Genomic DNA, 23,559 nt, shown 5'->3' with positions numbered 1-23,559 from the left:
AATACTTGTCTTTAAGAGCAGTAGTCTCTTGAATTTTAGGCCTCATCCATCTACCCTTCAATAGATCACCCACCCCCACCTACCCATTTATCCATACATTCACTCTTTTCCTACCCTCCCATTTATCTATGTACTCATCTACTCATCTGCCCACTCATCCATTTACCCATTCATGCGTGAATGCATGCATTCATCCATTCATCTACCCATCATCCACCTACCCATTTATCTGTTCCATTCATCTATTCACTCATCTATTTACCTACTCATCTACCCATCCACTCATTTATCCATGCATTCACTCATTTAGCCATCCATCCATCCATCCATCCATCCACCCACCTATATATCCACCCACCCACCCACCCATCTACTCAATCCCCATCCATGCACTCCTTTATCCACTTATCTACCCATCTATCCATCCGTTCAACCACCCACTCATCTGTCTACCCATCCATTAATTCATCCATCTACCACCCACCTATCAGCACACCTATCTGCCTACTGGTTCACCCACACCCTGTTATTTATTTAATTGTGCATATATTTCCCTGTGCACCTTGTTCATCTGCTGAGGATGCCTGTGGACCGTGGACTCCTGGAACAGGTATTGAGAACTTCCCAGCCTGATGCCCATCATGGAAGTCTTGAGAATGTGTTAGACATTCTGTGTCTAGGGCCTGTTGAGATAGACTTGTAGACTTTGAAGGTTGACTAAATGCTGGGAACTGTGCTGCCTGTGGTTCTTTATAACTCCCTTACACCCCCTAGGCTCTCCTTAGAGATGCTTAGAGGCAGAAGGGGAAAGGTCATCTCCATGGTTGCTCAGTCAGCAGATGGTGGTGATGGATTTGAATTCACATGACAAGTGGCTTTGTCTCGCTGCACTACAGCTGCTGAACTAACTTCCCAGTCCCTTCTGGTGTCCCATGGTCACTCCACCCCCACAGTGGCAGCCTACCCAAGGACCATCTAGTACTGTTGTGGTGACTTACTGGCTTGCCGTCCAGACCCAGAGGTCCCTGGAACATGAGAGAGAGCAAGGGTTACACACAGGAACATTCCTTCCACGTCTTAGGACCCCAGTGCATTATATAGTGACAAGAAATCAAAGCCTGTCCTGAGTCCTGAGGTCAGGGTACATCCCAGGTGGCCCGGGTAGGGAGTGGGGGAAGGGCATTTGGGTGTAGTCAGCCACTCAGAATCCCCTCCTCTGATAAGAGAACTCCAATTCTCCTCTAAAGCCCTCCCCATCATAAGTGGGACTGTTGAGGGTGGGCAACGACCATGCTTTCTTGTCAAAGTGACAGGTGCAGGCCTGGGGTGCCAGCTGAACCATGAGCATCGTTCCTGGGACTTCAAACGGTGCTCTCAAGGGAAAAGGGGCTCTTTTTCCCCCAAGGGGATTGAACCAGGGTTCCTTGGCCCCCCATGTGGCTTGAGAGAGAGAGAGAGAGAGTGCCACGGAGAAGAAAGCAGAGCTGAGAGTCCGAGAGAAAGACAGTGCCCAGGGCTGGAGGCTGTAGCGCTGCTGTGGTCCCGCACCGTTCTGCACACTTGGGTTTCCCTGAAGCCAGCTGGACGTGAGCAGCTGTCACTTAGACGGGATGACTCCGGAAGGCTGAGCACTCTGCTGTGGCATGGGACAGCAAGGGCTGAGAGAAGCTACATGATCCTGGGGCCAGGGCTGAGAGTAGGGTATCTTAGGACCGCCAGGCCCCCGGGGTGTCTGCAGAGGGCTACTGACCCTAAGACTGAACGAGTCTCACCCTGCCTCCTTCTCGGGCTAGAAGGATACAACATGTGGGGATTCTGCAGACCAGGGTTGCTTGGTCACTGCAAGCCCCTGTCCCCTGTCTTTGTCACTACTGTCCCCTCATCCCCATATGTATGTCACTTTTTTTTTTAAGAGACGTTTCAGTTTAACATGTACTTCACCTTTGACCCGAGGAGCATTGCCTGCAGCCCTACCCTTCTGAGTCTTTGCGGACCCTGTCCCCGCTGCCTGGCTCACCCTTCTCCTTTCTGCACATCTTTCCCTTTTTTTCTTTAAGATTTATTTATTTTATGTATATGGTATTCTACCTGCATGTACACCTGCAGGCCAGAAGAGGGCATCAGATCCCATTCTAGATGGCTGTGACCCACCAGGTGGTTGCTGGGACTTGAACTCAGGACCTCTGGAAGAGCCGCCAATGAATGCTCTTAAGGGCTGAGCCATCTCTCCAGTCCCTGTTTGCTTGTTTTTGTTTTTCGAGACATGATTTCTCTGTGTAACAGCCCTGGATACCCTGGAACTCTCTCTGTAGACCAGGTTGGCCTCGAACTCACAGAGATCCGCCCGCCTCTGCCTCCTGAGTGCTGGGATTAAAGGCGTGCGCCACCGCTCTCTCTAGCTTGGTTACCTCCTCTTCCACTAAACCTTCCAGGCTTCTTTATATCCTAGAGTCAGGTCATTTGTCCCCGTTTCTGGCAATATAATCTGATGGCCGCATGTTTAATGTGTGTTCTACACAAGTTTCCTCCCCTGGCTCGAGCACACGAGTGAGGCCTGAACACGTGGCCAGGGAATGCTTGGGTCAAACATCCCTCCTCAGAAAACCTGAGCTCCAGGCTGTGACTGCAGCCTGGTTGGTAGAGTCTTTGCCTAGCGTGCACAAAGCTCTAGGTTCAATCCCCAGCACCACATCAAAACCCGGCACACCTGGAATCCCAGCCTTCAGCAAGCGGAGGCAGAGGGATCCATAATTGTAAGGTCATCTTCAACTCCATAACGAGTTCAAAGCCAGCCTGCACTACACTGGACCCTGTCCCAAAATCTGAAATTTCAAGCAGCAACGCAATGCCCAACCAGTGGACTCCTTCACGTGGTGAAACTTTGCTTTATGCACACAGTTATTTAACATATTTCATTAACAGCAGGCTCTGGGCATAAGGTGTACTTGACATGTCAAGGGTTTTGTGTTTAGACTTGGGTCCCGTCCCTATAATAGCTCAGCAGACGTATGCAAATACGGGTTGAGTATCCTTCATCCAAAAGGCTTGGGACACATGTATTTTGAATTTTTCTTTTTTGTATTTGGAGTGTTTGCATTTACATAATGAGATATCTTGGAGATGGTCCCAAGTGCAAACATGAAATGCATTTATATTTCATTCGCATATTATCTGCATATTTTGAAGGTAATTTTGCATGCTATTAATAGTTCTGTCTGCTAAGAACAATGTCACACTGTAGAATTTTCCAGCTGGGTGTCATGCTGATAATCAAAAAGTTTCCGACTTTGGAGCACTTCAGATTTGCAGATGAGGGATGTCAACCTGTCACCCGAGGGAGGAAGGAGAAACAAACGGGACAGATAATGGATGAATCCTGGCACTTCACAGCCAAGAAGGGGGCATGTTCATCTTTGGGCTGGGGGCAGTGGAAATGGTTAGGGAGAGCCACTTGGGGAAATAATACTTGAGGATTTGGATCTAGTTTGGATGTGGTGAACATGAGGGGAGGTAGGCAGTGTGGGTAGAGAAGGACCTGACTAAATCGGAAACAGGGAGTGTTGGGGTCTTGATCTTTAGGACAGAGTTGACCCACAGCAATCACCTTTTTAAATTTTTTTTTTTATTTTTGGCTTTTTTTGAGACAGGGATTCTCTGTGTAGTTTTGGTGCCTGTCCTAGATCTCTGTAGAACAGGCTGGTCTCGAACTCACAGAGATCCACCTGCTTCTGCCTCCCAAGTGCTGGGATTAAAGGTGTGCGCCACCACCGCCCAGCAGCAATCATCTTTAGGACAGAGTTGACCCACAGCCATGACCTGCTGAGGTGGTTCTGGGCTTATCTCTGATGAGGCCCGGATAAGAAAGGTCTCTGAATTAATTCCCCTTCTAGGTGAGTGGTTGGGCCTCAGAGAGACTGCTGGGTGGAGAGTGTTTACTGGGAGTCAGTGGCCACTGAGGAGGAGGGGCTGAGAGGTAGGTAGAGGAAGGGACATCCTGCTTTGTAGTCAGATGGATCTCCCTGGCTTAATGACATGCTTCTGATGTCCCTTTTGTCCTTTTGTCCCACTTTTTGGAAGTGGGAAGGGAAGGGCTGAGTTGCTCTGAGCTGTGAAACTTCCTAGGGTGGAAACTACTCATCTCTCCTCTACCTGCCTCAGACTGATGTCCAGTGGTCCACTATCCTGTAGGCTTGTCCATGGAGAGATTCTGTGGTCCAGGAAGTCTGAGAAACGTTTAGTTTCACTCTGTGAAGCAGGTTTCTTTCCCACAAGCCTTGTCCAGATCAATTTTTAGTTTGTGGGTTTCCAGTCTCATGGGTGCCCCAGCCCCCCATCTCAGGGCCTGGCTGAGACTAAGCATAACAATCCAGGTATGAGGCTATATGGACTGTTTACAAAGTAGGCATTCCCATGGGCTGGAAAAGGGCTTAAACCTGGCTCTGGGTGCTTGCAAGAGAGAGGGCCTCAGGGAAGGGCTAGGAGATGGTCTGGCTAATTCTAGAACAAATCTGGCTGTTGCGTGGTCAGGCTAGTTAAGGCAGGACAGAGTCCAGGCAGACTGGAAGGACAGAGCCCCAGACTGGCTGGATGCATGCTCTTGGCGGCAGGATTAGGTCTGGGTATCTTTCCCATCAAGGCAACCCACCCCTTCCCAGACAGTGGGGAACCAACCATCAGCGACTCCCTCCCTTCCAGAATTTCCTGCATGAAACACTAAGGAGTAAAGTAGCTTGAGCCTCACTCGGCCTGGGTTCAAATCCCTCCTCTGACCCACGCTACCCCGCCTGTGGGAAACCCTTCTCCTCCCTGATCAAAGCCATAGGATCCACCAGAGGTTTTCATCACCCTCTGCCCTCCGTGAAGCCCCACAGCTGTTTACAAGTCTCAGTTCTGCTTGAAGTCGCTTTTCCTCGAGGGGATCAGCTGGCTCCCGGATGTTTCTGGATGTTCGAGGAGCAAATAAAACCACAGGCTGTACATGAATCGAGAGCAAAGCCCTAGGCAGGCTCAGTCTCCTGCCTCACTCAGTGACTGGGATGTCCCAGGCCTTGAGCTTATCCATAAGGTGGGAGGCATGCTGTTCTCTCAAGTGACAAGTTCAAGTCAGCCTCCCTTTTTTCTTCCTCTCTTAGATCAACCCATGACAGGGGATGGTTAGAGGTTAGCTGATACAGAATCGGTGTTTGAATCGTCCTTGACAGAGGCAGTGCTGGGAGTGAACTTCCTGCGGCTTTCTGAGTGGGTAGGGCTGTGCCTCCGACTGGCATTTTTTTTTTTTTTAGACAAGGTCTCACACTGCAGTCCTGGCTAGCCTGGAACTCACCATGTAGACCAGGTTGGCCTCACACTCACAAAGATCCGATTGCCTCTGCTTCCAAAATGCTAGGATTAAAGATGTAAGCCACTACTCCTGGCACCCTTTAAAAAAAAATGATTTGGGGCCGGAAAGATGGCTCAGTGGTTAAGAGCGCTTGCTGATGTTGTTGCAGGGGACCTGGGTTTGGTTCTCAGAACCCACATAATGGTTCACAACCCTGGGTAACTCCAGTTTCAGAGAGCTGATGCCCTCTGGTCTCCTTGGGCACCAGGTAGGTATGTGGTACACATGCATGCAAAGCTTATAAATAAATACATAAACAAACAAACAAATAAATAATATTAGGTCCATTTATAAAAATGATTTCTTTTATTTTTAATTTTGTGTATGTGTACCCACAGAGGCCAGAAGAGGACGCTGGATCCCTTGAAGCTGCAGCCACAGGCAATGGTTCCTTCTTTCACTGCCTTGTTAAGTTGGTCCTAAGCAGGGGCACATGGAGCCATCTTTTGAGAACTGAGAACAAGTATGGCAGGAGGCTTTCTTCCTTCCTTCCTTCCTTTCTAATTTATTTATTTTCATTTTATGTGCATTGATGTTTTGCCTACATGTATGCCTGGGTGAGAGTGTCGGATGCCCTGGAACTGGAGTTACAGACAATTGTGAGCTGCCGTGTGGGTGCTGGAAATTGAACCTGGGTCTTCTGGAAAAGCTGCCAGTGCTCTTAACCACTGAGTCATCTCTCCAGCCCCCAGCAAGAGGATTTCTGACAAAGTAAGTCTGGGTTGTGGGGTCTGGAGGCTCCATCCCTGGGGCCTCAGAATGATCAGCCACTGAAGGCTGTGGGAGCCCCCACTTCATGTTGGAGATGGCAAGGGCTGGTCTGATGCGTTTTGCTGCCTCTGCCAGGGCAAAGGTGAAGGCATTGGGGGCGGAGGTTATCTGAGCGTTGGTCCTTTTTAGTTTTTTTTAAAAAAAGCATTTATTTGTGTGTGTGTGTGTGTGTGTGTGTGTGTGTGTGTGTGTGTGCGCATGCATGTGGAGGTCAGAGGTCAACCTCTGGGCATCAGCTGTTCCCTTCCACTTGGTGAGTTTTGGAGGGTGAACTGGTCATTAGAGTTGACAGCAGGTGCCTCTCTCTACCCAGTGAACCGTCTCTCTGGCCTGGTTTTTTTATTTTTTTGACAGCGCCTCCTACAGCTGGCCTTGAACTCCTGATGTTTCTTCTTCCACCTCCCACGCTAGCATTATGGGTAATCATCATATGCCTGGATTGAGTTGGGTAAGTCCTTCTTATTGTGGCTCTCCTTCCCTGAGATGGGCAAGGAGGGACCAAACCAACAAGCTGGCGATGTTTAGATGCACCCAGAGCCGCTCCTCCCAACCAGAGCTGGGTGACTGTCTTGCTTTCTTCCTGTAATTCATGCTGACAGCTCCTGCTGGGGAAATGGAGCCCTCAAAACGCATTGGGCCGGGGCCCCTGCATGAGGGGGCTTACCAGGATTATCAGTTCAGGACCTAGTAATTAAGCCCCAGATGTTGACGATTCATCAAATTACAAGGCCGGTGGGGTCTGAGGTCCCGGCCGGGGAAGAGTGCATTACTCCATGAAGGCTCCGTGAGCCTTGCCCCAGCCTTCACCAGGGCTGGCCCATGGGCAGGAGCAGGGGGCAGCCCCTCCAGGCAGGTCAGCCCCATATGGTTCTGATTTCTCAGGCCTGGTTGCTTGCGTACACATGGACTGCAGTTCTAGTCTAGGCTTTAACAATTTCCCAAACTTGAGTTCCCTGCCCCGGGGAAAAGGAAGAAAGGGCCTCTTCAGTGTGGGGGTCCAGCTGCAGCCTGGGCCCTGCTAGTGGCCTCCTGCTCTTTCCAGAGACCTTAGGTCTGGGTGCTTTGCAGAGTGGCCTCTGCACCCTGAGTCAGAGCGAGCTGTAGACTCACAGGCGTGTCCAAGCTACATGTGGCAGAGGATGGCTATGCATGCAGCCTAACATCAAATTGCAAATTTATTTAAAGTATTATTTTTTTTGCAATGTTTTTGGAAGTTGATCACACATTCCTAAGTGTGAATTTTGTATTAGATGTACAGATGATGGCTTGTGAGGTGACTCAGAGGGTAAAGTCACTCACCGCCGAGTCAGACAACCTGAATTCAATCCCTGAAACCCACATGGTGCAAGGAGAGATCTGGCTACCTCAAACTGTCCTCTGATCGCCACACGCAGACTGTGGCGTGCACGGTCTCTCTCTCTCATACACACACAAATAAGTATTAGATATACGGATGATAATGCCACTGTCAAAAGCTAGAGATTTTGTTAACTAACAACCGCGAGGTTAAAAAATAAAAACAAAAATGACCACCACCACGACAAAAAAAACCTCAAACCAACCAAACTAGCAGCCAGGTTGGAAAAACAAACAAACAAAAAAAAACCACTGACAGCTGGGTGGTGGTGGTGGTGGCGGCGGCGGCGGCGGCGGCGGCGGTGGCGGCGGCGGCGGCAGCAGCAGCAGCAGCAGCAGCAGCAGCGCACGCCTTTAATTCCAGTACTCATGGAGCAGAGGCAGGTGGATCTCTGTGAGTTCGAGGCCAGCCTGGTCTACAGAGCGAGTTCCAGGACGGGCTCCAAAGCTACAAAGAGAAACCCTGTCTTTAAAAAACCAAACCAAACCAACCAACCAACCAAACAAACAAACAAAAAAACAACTGACAGTTCACTTCACTCTGAGGAGTTTGGAATGGTCTTGAAAGGCAGGAAAGACCTCCCAGCCCCGGAGACATGATCCTGCCTGCCCAGGACTGTACTGCCTTCTCAGCCGGTCACGGCCCCAGGGCCCTTGCTTGCTCCACTCTCTCCTGCTTTACATCCGCTGGCTGCCCAGGAGCGCGACCTGCCAGCTCTGTAGGGCACGGGTGTGCGACCCTTGGCCTGGGTCTCTTTCAGCTGTGAGATGCTGAGCCACGGAAGCAGCTGGCTTCTATTTGGTGGAGAGGGCTTGCTCAGTGAGTGGCCTGGGTTGGCTGGAAGCAATTACATCGATGTCCCCATCACACACCATGGCTGGAAGAGGTGGTGTTTAAAGGACTAAGTCTTTGAACTGATCCCCGAATATCTGCTTAAATTACTTATTCACCCATTACTGATATTTGGTGGGGAGAAACATGATTGCCTTGTCAGGTATCAGGAAAAATTGCCCCTCTTTGGGGAGGAAGGGATAAAGGGCCTTGACTTGCAGTGGCTGTGGAGGGAACGGGGTATGGGAGTGGGGAGTGAGGCTGTGTCCATCTGAGATGCTTGTGTGCTGAGAAACTAGATACAGCAGACAGGCTGGGGTGCCCTTTCAGCACCAAGCTGACCACGGTGTGGCTCCAACTCCTCGGTGGACCCAGGGGCCAGTGACAGAGACAGCTCATGGGTGACAGAAATTGGGGATGTTCCGTCTCTCCTTGTTCACCAGCAAGCCCCCTAGACCTTATCCAGGCCAAGCCCCTGCTTTGCCCTTGGTCTGATGGGGTACTTGCTCATGTCCTCCCCTGTCTACTCACACATGAGTTCCTAGACTCTCTTTTGTGCATTGGAGGTAGAGTCCAGCCCGAGGCAATCCACCACCCAGCTCCCCCTCCAGCTCTCCCACCTGGAGGAGCAGCATGGACTGCTTTGACTTCCACAGACAAGGCAGGCAGAAAAAGCATCGCCACCAGCAAAAAGGGACTCCCAGCTTTTCTTGAACTTCAGAAAATGCTGTGAGGATTGGGCAGGACCCCATTGAGATGCCCCAGGCCATCCCGCCCAAGCCCTCTAGGTCTCTAAAGCTTTCTTGCTGGCATTTTTTTGTTTTTTTTTAAACTTCTTATCTGGCTGAAGCCTGCAAGGCACCAGTAAGCTCATGAGCTCACGTTTCAGGAGCTGAACTGTCTCTCTGGTCCTTGTACACTCCGAGCACATTTCTCTTCCTTCCCAGACTGGCCTCCACTATCTTCCATCCCTGACTTCCCGAAGATGGCATGCTGGCCATGCCCCTGCCCTTAGACCTCAAGAGTGAGCGGCCCTTTTTTCTTGGGTGCCCACGTCCTTCTTTGGGATAGGGAAGTGGAATGGATGGGATGAGTCCCCTGGGACTCGGACATCAGAGGAGGGAGGGAGGGGACCCTCAATGAGGCTAGCTGCTGCCGCCGCTGCTTGCTCCTTATCAGCCTGGCCCCGGGGGTGGGTGGGGTGGGTGGGGTGGGGTGGGTGGGAGTGGGGGGTGGGGCGCATCCCCATTTGCCAGCCACTAGCTTGTTTTTTTTGCTTTGTTTTGGTTTTTCTTTTTCTTTGAGAGAGACTCTCACTATGTAGCCCTGGCTGGCCTGGGACTCACTACGTAGACTAGGCTGGCCCTCAGACTCAGAGATCGGCCTACTCAGTGTTGGGATTCAAGGCATTCTGCTAGTCACTGTTTTGAGAAAGGGTCTCATATAGCTTAGGCTGGCCTTGAACTCATCATGTGGACAGGGATGACCTTGAACTCTTGATCCTCTTTCCTCTACCTCTTGAGTGCTGGGATTGTTGGTGGGCACCATCATGCCTGTTTTTTTTTTATGTGGTGCAGGGATCGAACCCAAGGCTTGGTTTATGTTAGACCAACTACCAAGTGAGCTACATTCCCAGCCCCCCGACTGGACTTTTGTTCTTATGTCACACGTCCATTCCTCGAGGCAGCAGCCCTGACCCCTGCCGTGGGCTCACAGCTACCTGAACCCTGTGGGCACTGACCACAGTCTAACTGGGAAGCTGGAGCTTACGTGAATTGTGGATCTTCCTCTCCATTAGTCATAGACTCCCCGGAGGTGAGGACCCTGGGAGTAGTATTTCTGCTACTACATCTGGAATGCCAAAGAGCCCTGAGCTGAGGACACAGGCAACATTTGTTGAACAATGCTTCTGACATTGTTCTGACAATTCACAATGACATTCTGACATTCTGACAATGCACAATGACAGTGATCCCATGAACAACTATCCAATCTCCCACCAGTGCTGGTGTCTGACCTGTGAGCACTAGAGGGCGCCCTTGCTCTGCTATCTGCTGGCCCCGGCCAACCACGGTGTTACCTCGTGGGAGGCCAGTCAGGACACTCTGCAGCTCTGCTAGCCTCAAGGGCTCCCCGCTGCTGGACTGGGTGACCATAGAGTGACAGAAACTGCCATTCGCTGAACCCAATGTGAATGTTCAGTCCTGGGGCTTCCAGGAGTCATCTACTTGGGTCTCCTAGCTGCTACCAGGGATGCCAGGAACACATCTCAGAGGGGTTGGAATATGCCTGAGGTCACAGTCTGTGGGGACCCAAAGCTCACGCTTTCCCAAGCCATGGGAGCTGCAGGAGTAGCTTCCTACCCACACCCCTGTCTTCTCTCGAGTCTTTCTTGGGGAGACCTGAACATGGGTCACTGGCCCAGTTCATGTCTGTGAACTCGCTCCTCCACGCGGTGTGTGAAGTGCGTGTGGCGAAGTGAGGAGCGTGCCAGCTAGCCTGCAGGTTCCACTCTATGGCTGACGACCGGCAACCAGCAAAGTGAGGAGGCACCCTCCTCTGCCTGGGCTCTCACAGTGCCTCTTCCTCTTCCAGAGTGACATGTGGGCAGGAGGCCCCTGTGCCAGGAAGATGCAGAAGCAGGAGAGGGCGTGAGTGGCCCCTGGAACCTGAGCACAGGAGCCTCCTGGCTGGCTGTGGTCATCTCCCTTTCCTTGGCGGCCTCACATGGGCCATTTCGTGGGAAACTGAGGAACGGAGGGCCAGCCCCAGACCACGGCTGGACTCCAGAAGTACCTGTTTTGTTTCCGCCTCAGGGGAGAGGGCTGGGGAGGAAGCCAGCACAGAGGCCCTCTTCTGCAGGCCCAGCTGGCCCTGTCTTTGAGGTTCCAATCTGGGGACCATTATGGGGGACTCAGGAAGTCTGCTTTTACCCGTCCTCACTCTGCCCAGCCTCTCGGGGGCTGGGAGCCGCCCTGGAGGGGTCAGATGTGAATGAGCCAGGGGATGTTAAAATTTGAAAAAGCACATGAATTTGGGGGTATTACAGATGAATCATTTAACTAATTACATTTTTACAATCAAAGCTGTTTTTGAACTAGAAGAGTGTAAGAAAGCATATGAGTGTGTGGCGTTCGTGGTCCTTTTTTGTTGGCTTGATTAATTCCAAACGGTCCAACTGAGTTATTCATTTCGAAATTGGTCCCAGGCCGGGGCCCTGTCTGGCAGACCACATTTCAGCCCCGAGCTCACACTGTCCTCTGGGACCTCGGTTGTCGAGGCCCCATGACTGATGTTGGAGGCAGCGCAGGCCCTGCTTCCCTGGGTACTGTGAGTTTAACCAGGCGAGGGCTGCGGGTGGTGTTCAGGCCTGGAGATGTCGGCAGGAGGGTTTCTGATTCCAGTGAGACCTGCCCCATGCCCTGGGATAATCTGATTCCTCATTAAAACTTTTTATTGTGTTTATTTATTGGGTGTGGTGTGGGTGAGAGTGCCATGGCGCTTGTGTGGAGGCCAGAGGACAACTCCCAGGAGTCAGTTCGCTCCTTCCACCACGTGGGTCCTGGGGACTGAACTCCGGTGGTCAGGAACCTTTAACTGCTGAGCCTTCTTGCTGGCCCCAGATCCTAACCTAAGGTTAGGATCCACCCAGGCTGAACCTCACTTCTCAGCAGGTCTCCTTTCTCCTTTCTCAATCCCATCGTTGTCAGCAAACTACTGTAGTCTCTTCCTGCCTCTGCCCTGAAGTGGGGGCACCTTTAAGACGTGTGGTGGGAGAAAACCTTATTTAAAATGCTGGTCATCAGAAGTGCTTCAGGAGGCTGCAGGCACACTCAGTGGAAGACTGCCTAGTGTGCACTTAAAAATCTAAATCCCATCTCTGGTACTGTCAAACACGCACGCACACACGCACGCACGCACGCACGCACCACGCACCACCGCCCCCCCCCCCCCCCCCCCCCCCCCCCCCCCGGCTCAGTTGCAAATGTCTGTAATCCTAGCACTTGGAAGACAGAGGCGGGAAATCCAGGAGTTCAAGGTCATCTTGGCTATGCAGAAAATCTAGGCCAGCCTGGGATACATAGACTATTTGCATGCATATGATGAGATAACTTATGATGAGACTAGATTCTTAAGTGTGAAATTCACACATGGCTCATTTATATTTTATACATTGAATCCAAAGGTAATCTCATTTTATTTATTTATATTTATTTATTTATGTATTTATTTATTTATTGATTTTTTTTTTTGAGACAAGGTTTTTCTGTGTAATTTTGGTGCCTGTCCTGGATCTTGCTCTGTAGACCAGGCTGGCCTCAAACTCACAGAGATCTGCCTGGCTCTGCCTCCCGAGTGCTGGGATTAAAGGCGTGTGCCACCACTGCCTGGCCTCATTTTATTTTATTTATTTTGGTGTTTTGAGATAGAGTCTCATAGCCTAAGTTGGCATGGAATTCTCTATGTAGCCCAGGCTACCCTCAGATTTGTGATCTTCCTGCTTCAGCATACAAGCACTGGGATTAGAGGTGTGTACCACAGTGCTAAACTCCTGAAGGTGATTGGTTACAATATTCTCAGTGTTACTGTGTGTGTGTGTGTGTGTGTGTGTGTGTATGTGTGTGTGTGTATGTATACGTGTGTGTATGTGTGTGTGTGTGTGTGTGTGTATGTGTGTGTGTGTGTGTGTGTGTGTGTGTGTGTGTATGTATGGCGGCCCGAGGTTGATGCCAGGAACCAATCATTCTAGATCACTCTTTCAGTCTATTTACTGAGGCAGTGTCTTGAGCACACCCCAGAGCTCACCAGCGGGGCTGGTCCGGAGAGTCTGTCTTTACCCTCTGAAGGTAGGATAACACCCGACCTACCATATGCTATCACACATACCTGGCCTTTCTGTGGGCTCTGGGGATCTGAACTCTGGTTCTCATGCTCTTGAGACAAGCATTTTGACCATTGAGTCATCTCCCCAGCCTCTGCGCCTGTGCTGTGACTGTCACAGGTCGGGTGTGGCATTTTCCACTTGTGACATTACAAGCTTCTGATCGGAGGCATTTCAGAGTTCTGGATCAGAGAGGCCCAACCCACTCAGACCTGTCCAAAATTCCGCAGAGACTTGCGGAGCACCAGTCTCCTCTGGAAGGTGGGCACGGGAGCTGGTGGGGTTGTACTCAGCATCACTCTCTCTCCTTTCCACACATTGCCCACACTCACTGTCTCTGAACACGTGGGGCCACACCATGTGGCCTGCTCTCTCAGGCCTTTTTTCTGTGTGCATAGTGCCTATGCTTGCTCAGCATGGGATGCCATCCCTCAAACATGGGAGATGGAGACCTTGGCCTCCATTGCGTGCACAGGGACCATGAGCTGTGTAGAAGCTAGGTAACCTGAGAGAACTCAGTATTTGGAAACGGTGTGCAGATTGAGCTGATTTCTAAGCAGACTGAGACAGAACAGAGATGGCGAGGGACAAGGAAGGGCAGGGCCCACAGAGGGGGAGCCGGGCTCCCCATGCCACAGTGAGCTCCGGAAGAACAGTGGGACCAAGGCCCTGCCCCAACCTTAGACTTGGGGCCTCCAGAACTGTGAACTCCACAAGCCCGGCTTCTGTCTCTTTCATGGTGTCCATATGTGTGCACACGTGTGGGGGTCAGAGGTTCATGTTGCTTCAGGGACACTCTGATGGCTTCAGGGATGCTCTGTGACAGTTCAGGAGGCACGGGACTAGGGGGATCTTAGACCCCTGGTAGCTGTCTCTAGGGACAAGTGTTTCCGAGAAAGAGAGTGCAGTTTCACTGTCCCCTTGGTTCCCGCTGCCTTAGTGAGCCTCTCCATCCAGTCTAGAAGGTTCCACTCCATGCCACCCCTGGACACCACCCCTGCCACTCCCCCTCCTTTCTAAAGATTTTTTAAAATTTATGTGTGTGTGTATGTGCCTGCATGAGTTTATGTGGCACCATGTTATGACCCTGTGGAGACCAGAGGGTGGCATCAGATGCCTTGAAACTGGAGTTATAGGGTGTTGTGAAACCGCCGATAAGGATGCTGGGAACTGAACCCAGGTCCTTTGCAAGAGCAGCCGTTAACTGCTGAGCCGTCTCTCCAGCCCCCTGGACACGTCTCCCCCTTCCACTCCCTCCCTTCCACTTCCTCTCTCCCTCTCCCCATCCTGGCCTCAGGTGGCTCTTCAGGAAGCTTGCTCTACACTCCAGGACTCATCCCCTTCTCTATTTTCCTCTGCTGAGAGTATTCACAGAGCTCCGTATCTTGTCACTGAAGTCTCAGTCCAAATGTCATTCTGTCCTTCTTGATTATTTGACCCAAATCACACAACTATCTCTGCACCCACTCAGCACCCTCACCACACCCTCCTTTATTCCCCTTCTGGTACATTCCACTGTACTCAGGACTGTTCACACTGCCTCCAGAAGGTAAGCCAGAAGCCAGGAAGCCATGAAACCAGCACCGAGAGTGAAGAAAATGGAAAGCCTAAAGAGGAACATCAAGATTTGCTGAGGGTGACTAGAAAGCAGCCTTGGGTTTTCTGTACAAAGGGTGAGAGGTGGAGGCAATATTAAACCCTGTGTGACGGACAAGTCATTTTCACCCGAGCTACATACATCTTAGAGGGGCAAAAAAGGATGTGAGAAACACTTTCAGGATGACTCCGTTGTGCCAAGATGATCTCTTGTCTCCCACCTCCAGTGTCTAGAGACTGTGACTGGGTCTGATTTACCTTGGTGCCTTCCCTGTGTATAGCACAAGGCCTGATATCAAGCTTCCTATTAGTGAGATGCCAAAACCACTTTAACACATAAAAGCTGACTAATTCCCCCAAGTGCTGGAATACCACGCCTGGGACTCTCCTGCAGCCCCTATTGATGATTCACAATGCTTGGTGCTCAGAGCTCCCCTGCTGCTGGTCAATACTAGACTGCTAGCCCCTGGCCGCTTCTTTCAGTTTCAAACTCTATACCTGCAATTCTAGCCTTCACCACTAGGTGGCAGGCCAACACAACCTTTAACACATCTTTTTAATCACATCTTTCACCACTGCGTCTCATGAAAATACACTCCAAATTAAAACAAGACATACACATATGGACATATATTTAAAAACTTATCATATTGAAATACATTAAAAGTATGATAATACCCACAGTTGGCCAGAGTTTGGAGAAACAGGCGGCATTTGTGCGCTGTTGGTGGGAATGTAAATGACTGCAGACTCCCAGAGGGCAATTTGGCAATGCACATCAAAAGCCTTAAACATGTGCAAATCCTTTGGTGCAACAATTCGACTTATAGACATTTATTCTATGGAGATAATCACAGAAATAAGCCTTCACTTACTCCCAGGATGTTGAGTGTAAGGATGAAAAATTGTCCCTATTAATGATAGAACTTGGAGACTGGCTAGATAAAATTATACATGTGATCAGATACTATGCAGCTATTACATTCTATTAGGGTTTTTAATGGCGTGGGAGTGTCTGATGATATATCAAATGAGAGAGAGGAGCATGTCCCTCTAGCCTCGTTTCTATAGGAAGTATGGAAACAAAGTGGTATATAAAAAATGCTAGAATAACATGAAAATAGTGAGATGCATCGTCTGTGGGTGGTAGGAGGAAGGAGGACTGCTTTTTCCTTTTTTTTTTTTTTTGGTGCCTTTCTCTATTTTCCAAATGTTTTACAATAGACATGACATGCATTTATTGCGACCATAAGGTTCTGTTAACAAGCCCTTGGGGGCACAAAGGACAGAGCCTCTGTTCAGGAAGGGCACGGAGACAGTGACCCCGGAGCCCTGTCAGCTCTGACCCCCTTGAGTCTATAACCTGCCTCGCAGATGTGGGTGGCCCCTGCCGGCCCCCCCCATCCCTCAGCCGCTCCTGCCCCCCCCCCCCCTCCACTGCACATATGGACCTGGTTTCAGCTGGGGGGTGGGGTGGGCAGAGGGATGAACGTAGAAAGCACAGGCCAGGGTCCCACCCCAGCCTTTGCTCCGTCTTTTCTTGGTCTTTCTCCCCCCTGAGATTCTGGCTCAAGAGGAAAAAAAAATCCTCCCTGGTCCTGAAGTTTGCCAACAAAATGAACATGGCCTCTAAGATTCCCTCAAACAAACAAACAAAATACCAACACTAAAATTCAGCAGCTAAACATCCTAAAACTGATCAGTCTCAACATTGGGTTCCTATCCAAATGCCCGGGTGTATGCTGAGTGGAGTCGAAGGATTTCCTCATTTTTTTTTCTTCTTTAAACATTTGAATTACATCATCTTTATTATTTACTTGTTTATTTATTTACTGGTGCGTGTCCATGCATATGCGTGTGTAGGCATGCACACCACAGTGTGTATGTGGAGGTCAGAAGACAGCTTTGTGGAGTTGGTTCTCTCATCCCACCTTCCACATGGACTCTGAAATCGAACTCTGGCAGTCAGCTTTGCATGGCAAGTGCCTTTAGCCCCGGAGACATCTTGCTGGCCCTTCTTTTCCATTCTAAAAAATAGTTATGTATTTCAATTGCTTTTTAGATGTACTTTACTTTATGTGCATGAGTGTACGCATGCATGCATGTATGTTTGTGTATACATGTATGTACGTATGTGTGCCTGATGCCTATGGAGGTCAGAAGAGCGCATTGGATCCCCTGGAACTGGAGTTACATGACTGTGAGACACGATGGGTGTTGGGAACCAAATGTGGTTCCTTGGCAAGAACAAGCACTCTTAACTGCTGGGCCATCTCTTCAGACCACGTTTATTTATTTTTGAGTCAGCGTTTCATGTAGCTCAGGACGACTTCAATTTCAATATGTAGCTAGAGATGACTTTGAACTCCTGATCCTTCTCGCCTCTGCTTCCCAAGTGTACATCAACACTCCAAGTTTTATGGGGTGTGAGGTATTGAACCCGGAGCTTTATACATGCTAGGTGAGTGAGCACACTACCAGCTGAGCTCTGTCCTCACCCTGGAAGTTTTATCTTGGTGGACTTGGATGGTGGTTCAGTAGGTAAAGTACTTCTGACAAGCATGAAGACCCGGGTTTGGATCCCCAGCGCCCAGGTGAAAGCCAGACATGGTGGCATGCATTGATATCGCCAGCACTGGGAGCCTGGAAGGAGGGGGGAGAGACAAGCAGATCTCTGGAGTTTGTTGGCCAGACAATCCAGCCAAAATGGTGAGCTCTAGGTTCATTGAGAGACCCTGTCTCGAAAAATAAGTCCCCCGCCCAGGGGTATGTAGGACTGATGGGAAAGACAACGGAAATCCATCTCTGGTCTCTCCATGTTCATGCAGGGCGAGTGAACCTGTGCAAGTATGTGTACATACATGAGCTTTGTTGGGACAGGGCTGTGGCTCAGTGATACAGCAGTTGCCTATTATGCATGAAGCCCTGGGTTCAATCCCCCAGCACTGCATAAAAATTATCTGTAAATTTGTAATTGTTCACAGTCATGAACAAGCTGATGTGGTGCAGTGGTCTCTTCCAATGTATGTACAATGCGTAACTCTGGGCAGTTGTGTTGACCCCATGGGAGGAGCCATCGGTAGCTGACCGCAGCCTTCTGTTTTCCATAGGCCAAGAGAAGGGAACTGAACTCAAATGCCACAGGTGGAAGGAGCCCACAAAGCCTAGCTTCTCCCTCACTGGGACTGACTTTCTCTCTGGCAGCGGGTACCCCCTCCCCACAAAGGTCTCAGGAAACCGACAGCCCATCGGGCAGATCCAGGACCAGAACCAAGTGCTCCTGTCCACCCAAGTTCAGCGGTGGGCCAGCTCAGGCGGTGGAAGGCAGGACCAGGGGTCCATACACCAGCCGGCAAAGAGTGACCATGGGCTGTGATGTCGGCTTTCTAGGGGATTTGATGGGTTCCCTCATCACTGGACCCAGCTTGCCTCAGTGACCTGAGGAACTGTTTCATGAACTCAGGGTGGTAGCTTCAGGCCTGCAAACAGGAAGTGGGGACAGCTGGCCTGCTGGGCCTCCACTGACCTCCTTCTCAGAGAACTACCTGCATCAGGACATAGAGACCCTTGAGCTCTTGGCACACACATCCTTACACCCACCTTCATCCTAGAATCCACAGATCCCCTCTGTGGGCCAGGCTTGGAGCACATTTCATATGCTGCATTTCACATTTAACTCCCACAGTGCCTTTGATGGCCCATCAGATGACACTGGTTTGCCATGACCTGCATGTCATGAGTGCTCCTTGTGAATCTCCACTCAACAGAAACGCAGCCTCCCGAGGAAAGGACTTTGGACAACCTCTACTGACCGGAAGGAACCTGAGTTTCAGGCATGCTTAGGGTAGGGTCTCTCTACTCCAGGCTTAGGGGCGGGGTCTCTTACTCCAGGCTTAGGGGCGGGGTCTCCTACTCCAGGCTTAGGGGCGGGGTCTCTCCACTACTCCAGGCTTAGGGGCGGGGTCTCTTACTCCAGGCTTAGGGGCGGGGTCTCTTACTCCAGGCTTAGGGGCGGGGTCTCCTCCTCCAGGCTTAGGGGCGGGGTCTCCTCCTCCAGGCTTAGGGGCGGGGTCTCCTACTCCAGGCTTAGGGGTGGGGTCTCCTCCTCCAGGCTTAGGGGTGGGGTCTCCTACTCCAGGCTTCTCAGCCAGCCAGTGGCAGAGACGGATTCAAATCTGCTGCTAAACTCCACACTTGGCCTCCTGCCATCCCCCCACCTCCCCGCTTTCCTAGACCTTGGAAGAAAGCAGGGATGGCGCTGAGAGAAGAGGCCTTTGCAGGGGGCAGACCCCCTGGTAGCTGTTTCGAACAAGTCTCTGCCCCTTATGCAGGAGAAAAATGACTTCCATCACCAGCCAATGGCTCTGATGCTCTCAGCCAGTGGAGAGGGGTCCCGGCTCAGTCAGCGTCTGCTCACAGGAAACAGCGGAGACTTCCCACTCTCCTGTGGGCCTTGCATGTGCGGAGAGGCTCAACTTGGAAAGTTCGCTTTGAGATTTTTGCAATGGTGTGAAAGCAAAGCATCAGTGGGAACGGGACTTGGAGTTTGGGATCCGGTTCTTCCAGGGTAGCGTACATGCTGTGTGTTAAGATTCTCTTGCCTGCAGCTGGCGATGGCAGGGAGCCGAAGCTCGGTATCTGCTCTGAGATCATGACTGGGTAGGAGCGTGCGGGGGTGGGAGGGACATCAAGGCTCTGCAACATGCTGTTCCTAAACAGGATGGTTGGGAAGTTGGATGGACCAAGTACTTTTTTTTAAATATATATTTTCAATCGACAGTGGGCTTGTTGGGATGCAACGCTCCTCCCCCGCACCCCCCCCCAGAAGAGAAGCCTGTGGTTCCCCAAGACCCTTGCTACCACGTGCAGGAGTCAGAGTGAAGGCTTGACTCCTTACTAGTCAGGAAGAGGTTCTGGGACCCGGCAGGATTTGACCCCAGTGTGCTCTGTGGATGTCACATTTCATCTATATGTCATTCACATTTCATCTATATGTCATTCACATTTCATGTAGAGCCCCACTGCTCTGGCTCAAGAGGTCAGATTGCCTGCTGGGGAAGCTGCCTCAGCTACCCAGGAGACCCCAAAGGGGCCTGGACCTAGCACAGTGTTGCTTTGGGCACAAGATAAATGTGCCCAAAAGGTCCTAACGCATCGTATCACATCCTAGAGCGCTACCTATGACTCATTGTGTCCTTTATGCAGGATTGTCACCTCTTGGTCTCATTTAGTCTCAGTCCCCATACTTTGAGGCCTTCATTGTCTCACAGAGGCTCAGAGAGGGTGTGCGTCTTCACCAAGCTCTGGAGCCGTGGGTTTGGAATCAAGCCCAGGTCTCCCTGCTGCTCAGGGATGGACTGCCTTCCTCAGCCTTCTGGGAGGCATGCTCTGCAGGACTGGGGACCACATCACCATTGCCAGCCAGTTCTGACTCCAGACAGATCCCAGAACCAGCTGACATTTCCCTCCTTGCATGCCCCTTCCCGAAGGCACAGAATCAACCCATGCATTCCACAGACACCCTGAGCAGCTCAAGTCTACAGGCTTCACCAATTTCCTCCCCCCACTCCTTTTCTAATGAGGCAAAAATCTTACTATGCAGATCAGGCTAGCTTCAAACTCATGTAAGTCCTCCTGCCTCAGCCATGTTTCACCTCCCCTGGCTTGGTCCTTGTGTGTTCCAGGGCATCAGCAGGGTCATCTCAACTCCTTGTCATTGATATGGTACTCATTTGGTCTGGGTAGGGACATCAATCCTCAAACACAAGCTAACTTGTTTTGTGAGGTTTTCATCCCATAAAGGTTAAACCGGAACTAACCAGCTCCCTGACTCTGAGTGATAAGATCACAGGGGGTCCCTGCCACTAGGAAGAGGTACAGTGCCTTCCAGGGCCAGACTTGTATGCCCGACTCAAGGCTCAGCAGGGACACTGGGCTGGAAGGAGAGCTGTTTTTCTGGAAGCCTCTTTGCTTTGCCTGGGAGGCATCTCAGGAAGGCAGAGAGGCCAGGGTCTGCCCAGAGTGCACACTGATCCTTCCGTAGACAGAAACAGCCCAGCTACTGAGCAGCGCAGGAGGAGGAGGTGGAGCGAGACAGTTCAGTCAAGGTTCAGGAGGAGAATGTCGGATTAAGAGGAGGAGGCAGAGAGAGAACAAAAAAATAAATGTCAATTACCGGGTAGCCATCTCGTCCTGATTGCCCCTGTGGTAATTAATAAGCCATTAATAATCAGAGTTTTGGCAGGAAACCATATGGCAATGCTTATAGCTCTCTCCAGTCACATCCCCCTCCTGTTCTCCGTGTGGTGTGCAGAGAACTAACACTGTTAACTGTGGTGTGCTGTTTCGGGGGATGCTGCCAGGGCTCTGGTGGGTCAGAGGCCGTGGGGGCGGGGCTATGGGCCTTCGTCAGCGCCATCAAGGCACTGTATCCATATGTGTCACCTCTATGTCAGTCCTGGCATAAGACAGCGGCCATGTGGTCACATAAGGCTGGAAGGATGTGTCACAACCACTGTGACCAAACCGGGGACTGAAAATGTCCCTTACATGAGGGATGCAGTAGACGCTCAGTTCATCCTTGCTTCTACCGGGACAGGCTGAGCTGAGAAAGTTCTGGAAGCTAGAGATAGGGGGGATGTGTATTGCTACTGACTGTTGCTCTGTCCCCTGGCTCTGTTTGAGGCCACTGACATCTGAGACAGTGTCCCACACGTGGACATCTACCTCCCTCTTCGAACCACCTCCTTCTTCAGTGGTAGCTTAAGAATTCCTGTTTGTTTGACCCACTTAATATTTTAACAATGGAGCCCAAACAAAACCACGCCTCAGTCCCTGCGTTTTGCATTTCCACAAGTTTGCACACGCGGAGGGGCCTCGGGGAACACTCTACCAGGAAGTGCACTTGTGGCCAAAAACCTACACATTTTTGTTGGCTTGTCTTTTCTTTGGCTCAAACTGATGCTACATGCACAGAGAAGCCCAGATTCCAAAGGGTGCTGATGGGGGGTGGGGATGAATCATGGGAAGTAGAAGTCAGAAGCAAATTGGCTCATCTGAGGTGAATTTTGGCTCCTGTTGACTGTCAGTGTGCTGCTTGAATGGATGCATAGGGGTTTATCTGGCCCTGAGAACCCGCCAAGAGGAATCAAAGGCAGATATATCCATAACCAGGAGAAAGTGGGATTCCCAGGGCCACGGAGTCTCTGCCATTAAAGCAGCCTCTGGCCAAGGCAAACTCCGGGCTTCCCTTCACACCCTCTTTAAATGAAGTGACATTTTTACCTCTGCCAGCCAGCCAGGCTCACCAAGTCCCAGCTGGGAGCAAGACATGCTGGTTAAGAAGAAAAATAAACCCCAGGATCCAGTGCTCAAGCCCAGCATTGTCTTGGCGCTACAATTTCAGCAGCCACAGAACACTTCGGAGAGATGAGCTAGCGCTTAGCATTTTTGTGCACAAAGTTGAACCTGTAATTTGGGGAGGAGTTGCTAGGTTCGTGTGAGCTCTCTTGAAAAGAAGCTGGTCTAGAATGTTCTACCAGGCAAGGCAAGCTCAGGGATTTCTTCTACTGTTTAAGAACTGATTCGGCCTCTGCCTGGGATGGATCCTTTTTTGCTTGTTTATTTCTGAGATAGGTTCTCATGTAACCCAAGCTGGCCTCAATCTCCCTATGTAGCCAAGGATAGCCAAGAAGATCTTCCTGCCTTCAGTTCCCAAATGCTGGAATTATAGGTGTGTATTACCACACAGGGCTGGCTTTTTTTGAGATGGGGTTTCTTTGTGTAAAAGCCCCAACTTTTCTGACTTTCCTGGAACTCACTTTGTAGACCAGGCTGGCCTTGAACTCACAGAGCTCTGCTTGCCTCTGCCTCCCAAGCGCTGGGATTAAAGATGTGCGCCACCACACCCGGCACCACATAGTGTTTTATGTGGTGCTGGGGATCAAACCCAGGGCTTGTACATGCCAGGCAAGCACTCTACCAATTGAGCTACATCCCGGCCATTTTCTTTGTTTTTAAACCACACATTTCTCTAACCAAAAGCTGAGTCCCTGGGAGTTGATTTCATAGAGAGAACCAAATAAAAGTCTTATCTTTCCGGAAAACAGCACAGAGTCCGAGACACTTACTGGAGGACCTGCAAGACACAAGCAGGAGAGCCACTGTCAGCATGGAAGGGTTCCCGCCCTGTCCTCAGCACACCCCTGGCCACAGCCCAGCGCATCAGCTCCAGGCCGCCATGGGGTCACAGTATTGCCCACAACGGCCTTGTAAGCAAGGGTCAGTCACAGAACCAAGAAGAGATACTTTCATCCTTGGAGGGGCCTGGGTGGCCATGTGGGAGGCAGTGATGGTTCCCACATGCATGGGTTCATGTGTTCATCGTTTGAGGCTGGTTGGCACTTATTTGTGTTCCACTCTGGAAAACTAAAAGTGAATTAGATCTTGCTTGTCCCATGAGCAGGTTTTTGGGTTTTACCAGGGAGGAGAGAGATAAAGAGGAAAAAACATTTTGGGTAGGGGGAAGGATGGGGGTGAAGGCATGTGACATGTATGGCTGGGCAGAGGTGGGGTAGATCACCACAGCCCAGTTCTGGGGTTCGAGGTGCATGAGGAGATTGAAGGAACAGTCTAGAAATTGTGGTAGTGGCTGTGATGAGGCTTGCCAACAGAAGAAAATGGAGGCTGACTCTGGCCTCTGAACATATATGTGCACACACACACACACACACACACACACAC

At 50.7% G+C, this 23,559-nt stretch overlaps 1 protein-coding gene across 1 annotated transcript in view; it reads right to left on the bottom strand.

Moving 5' to 3' along the window:
• Window positions 1-23,559, bottom strand: part of Col23a1 (collagen type XXIII alpha 1 chain) — a 299,491-nt gene that overhangs the window by 31,213 nt on the left and 244,719 nt on the right. Inside the window, 3 exon segments of the mRNA XM_028857241.2 lie at window positions 999-1,025; window positions 20,993-21,019; window positions 22,947-22,954. Of these exon segments, the coding sequence (XP_028713074.1) occupies window positions 999-1,025; window positions 20,993-21,019; window positions 22,947-22,954 (62 nt within the window).

The sequence above is a fragment of the Peromyscus leucopus genome, chromosome 8b, assembly GCF_004664715.2.
Source record: "Peromyscus leucopus breed LL Stock chromosome 8b, UCI_PerLeu_2.1, whole genome shotgun sequence".
NCBI lineage: Eukaryota > Metazoa > Chordata > Mammalia > Rodentia > Cricetidae > Peromyscus > Peromyscus leucopus.
The sequence above is the reverse complement of the archived record's forward strand: the minus strand, read 5'-3'. Positions and strand labels throughout refer to the sequence as shown.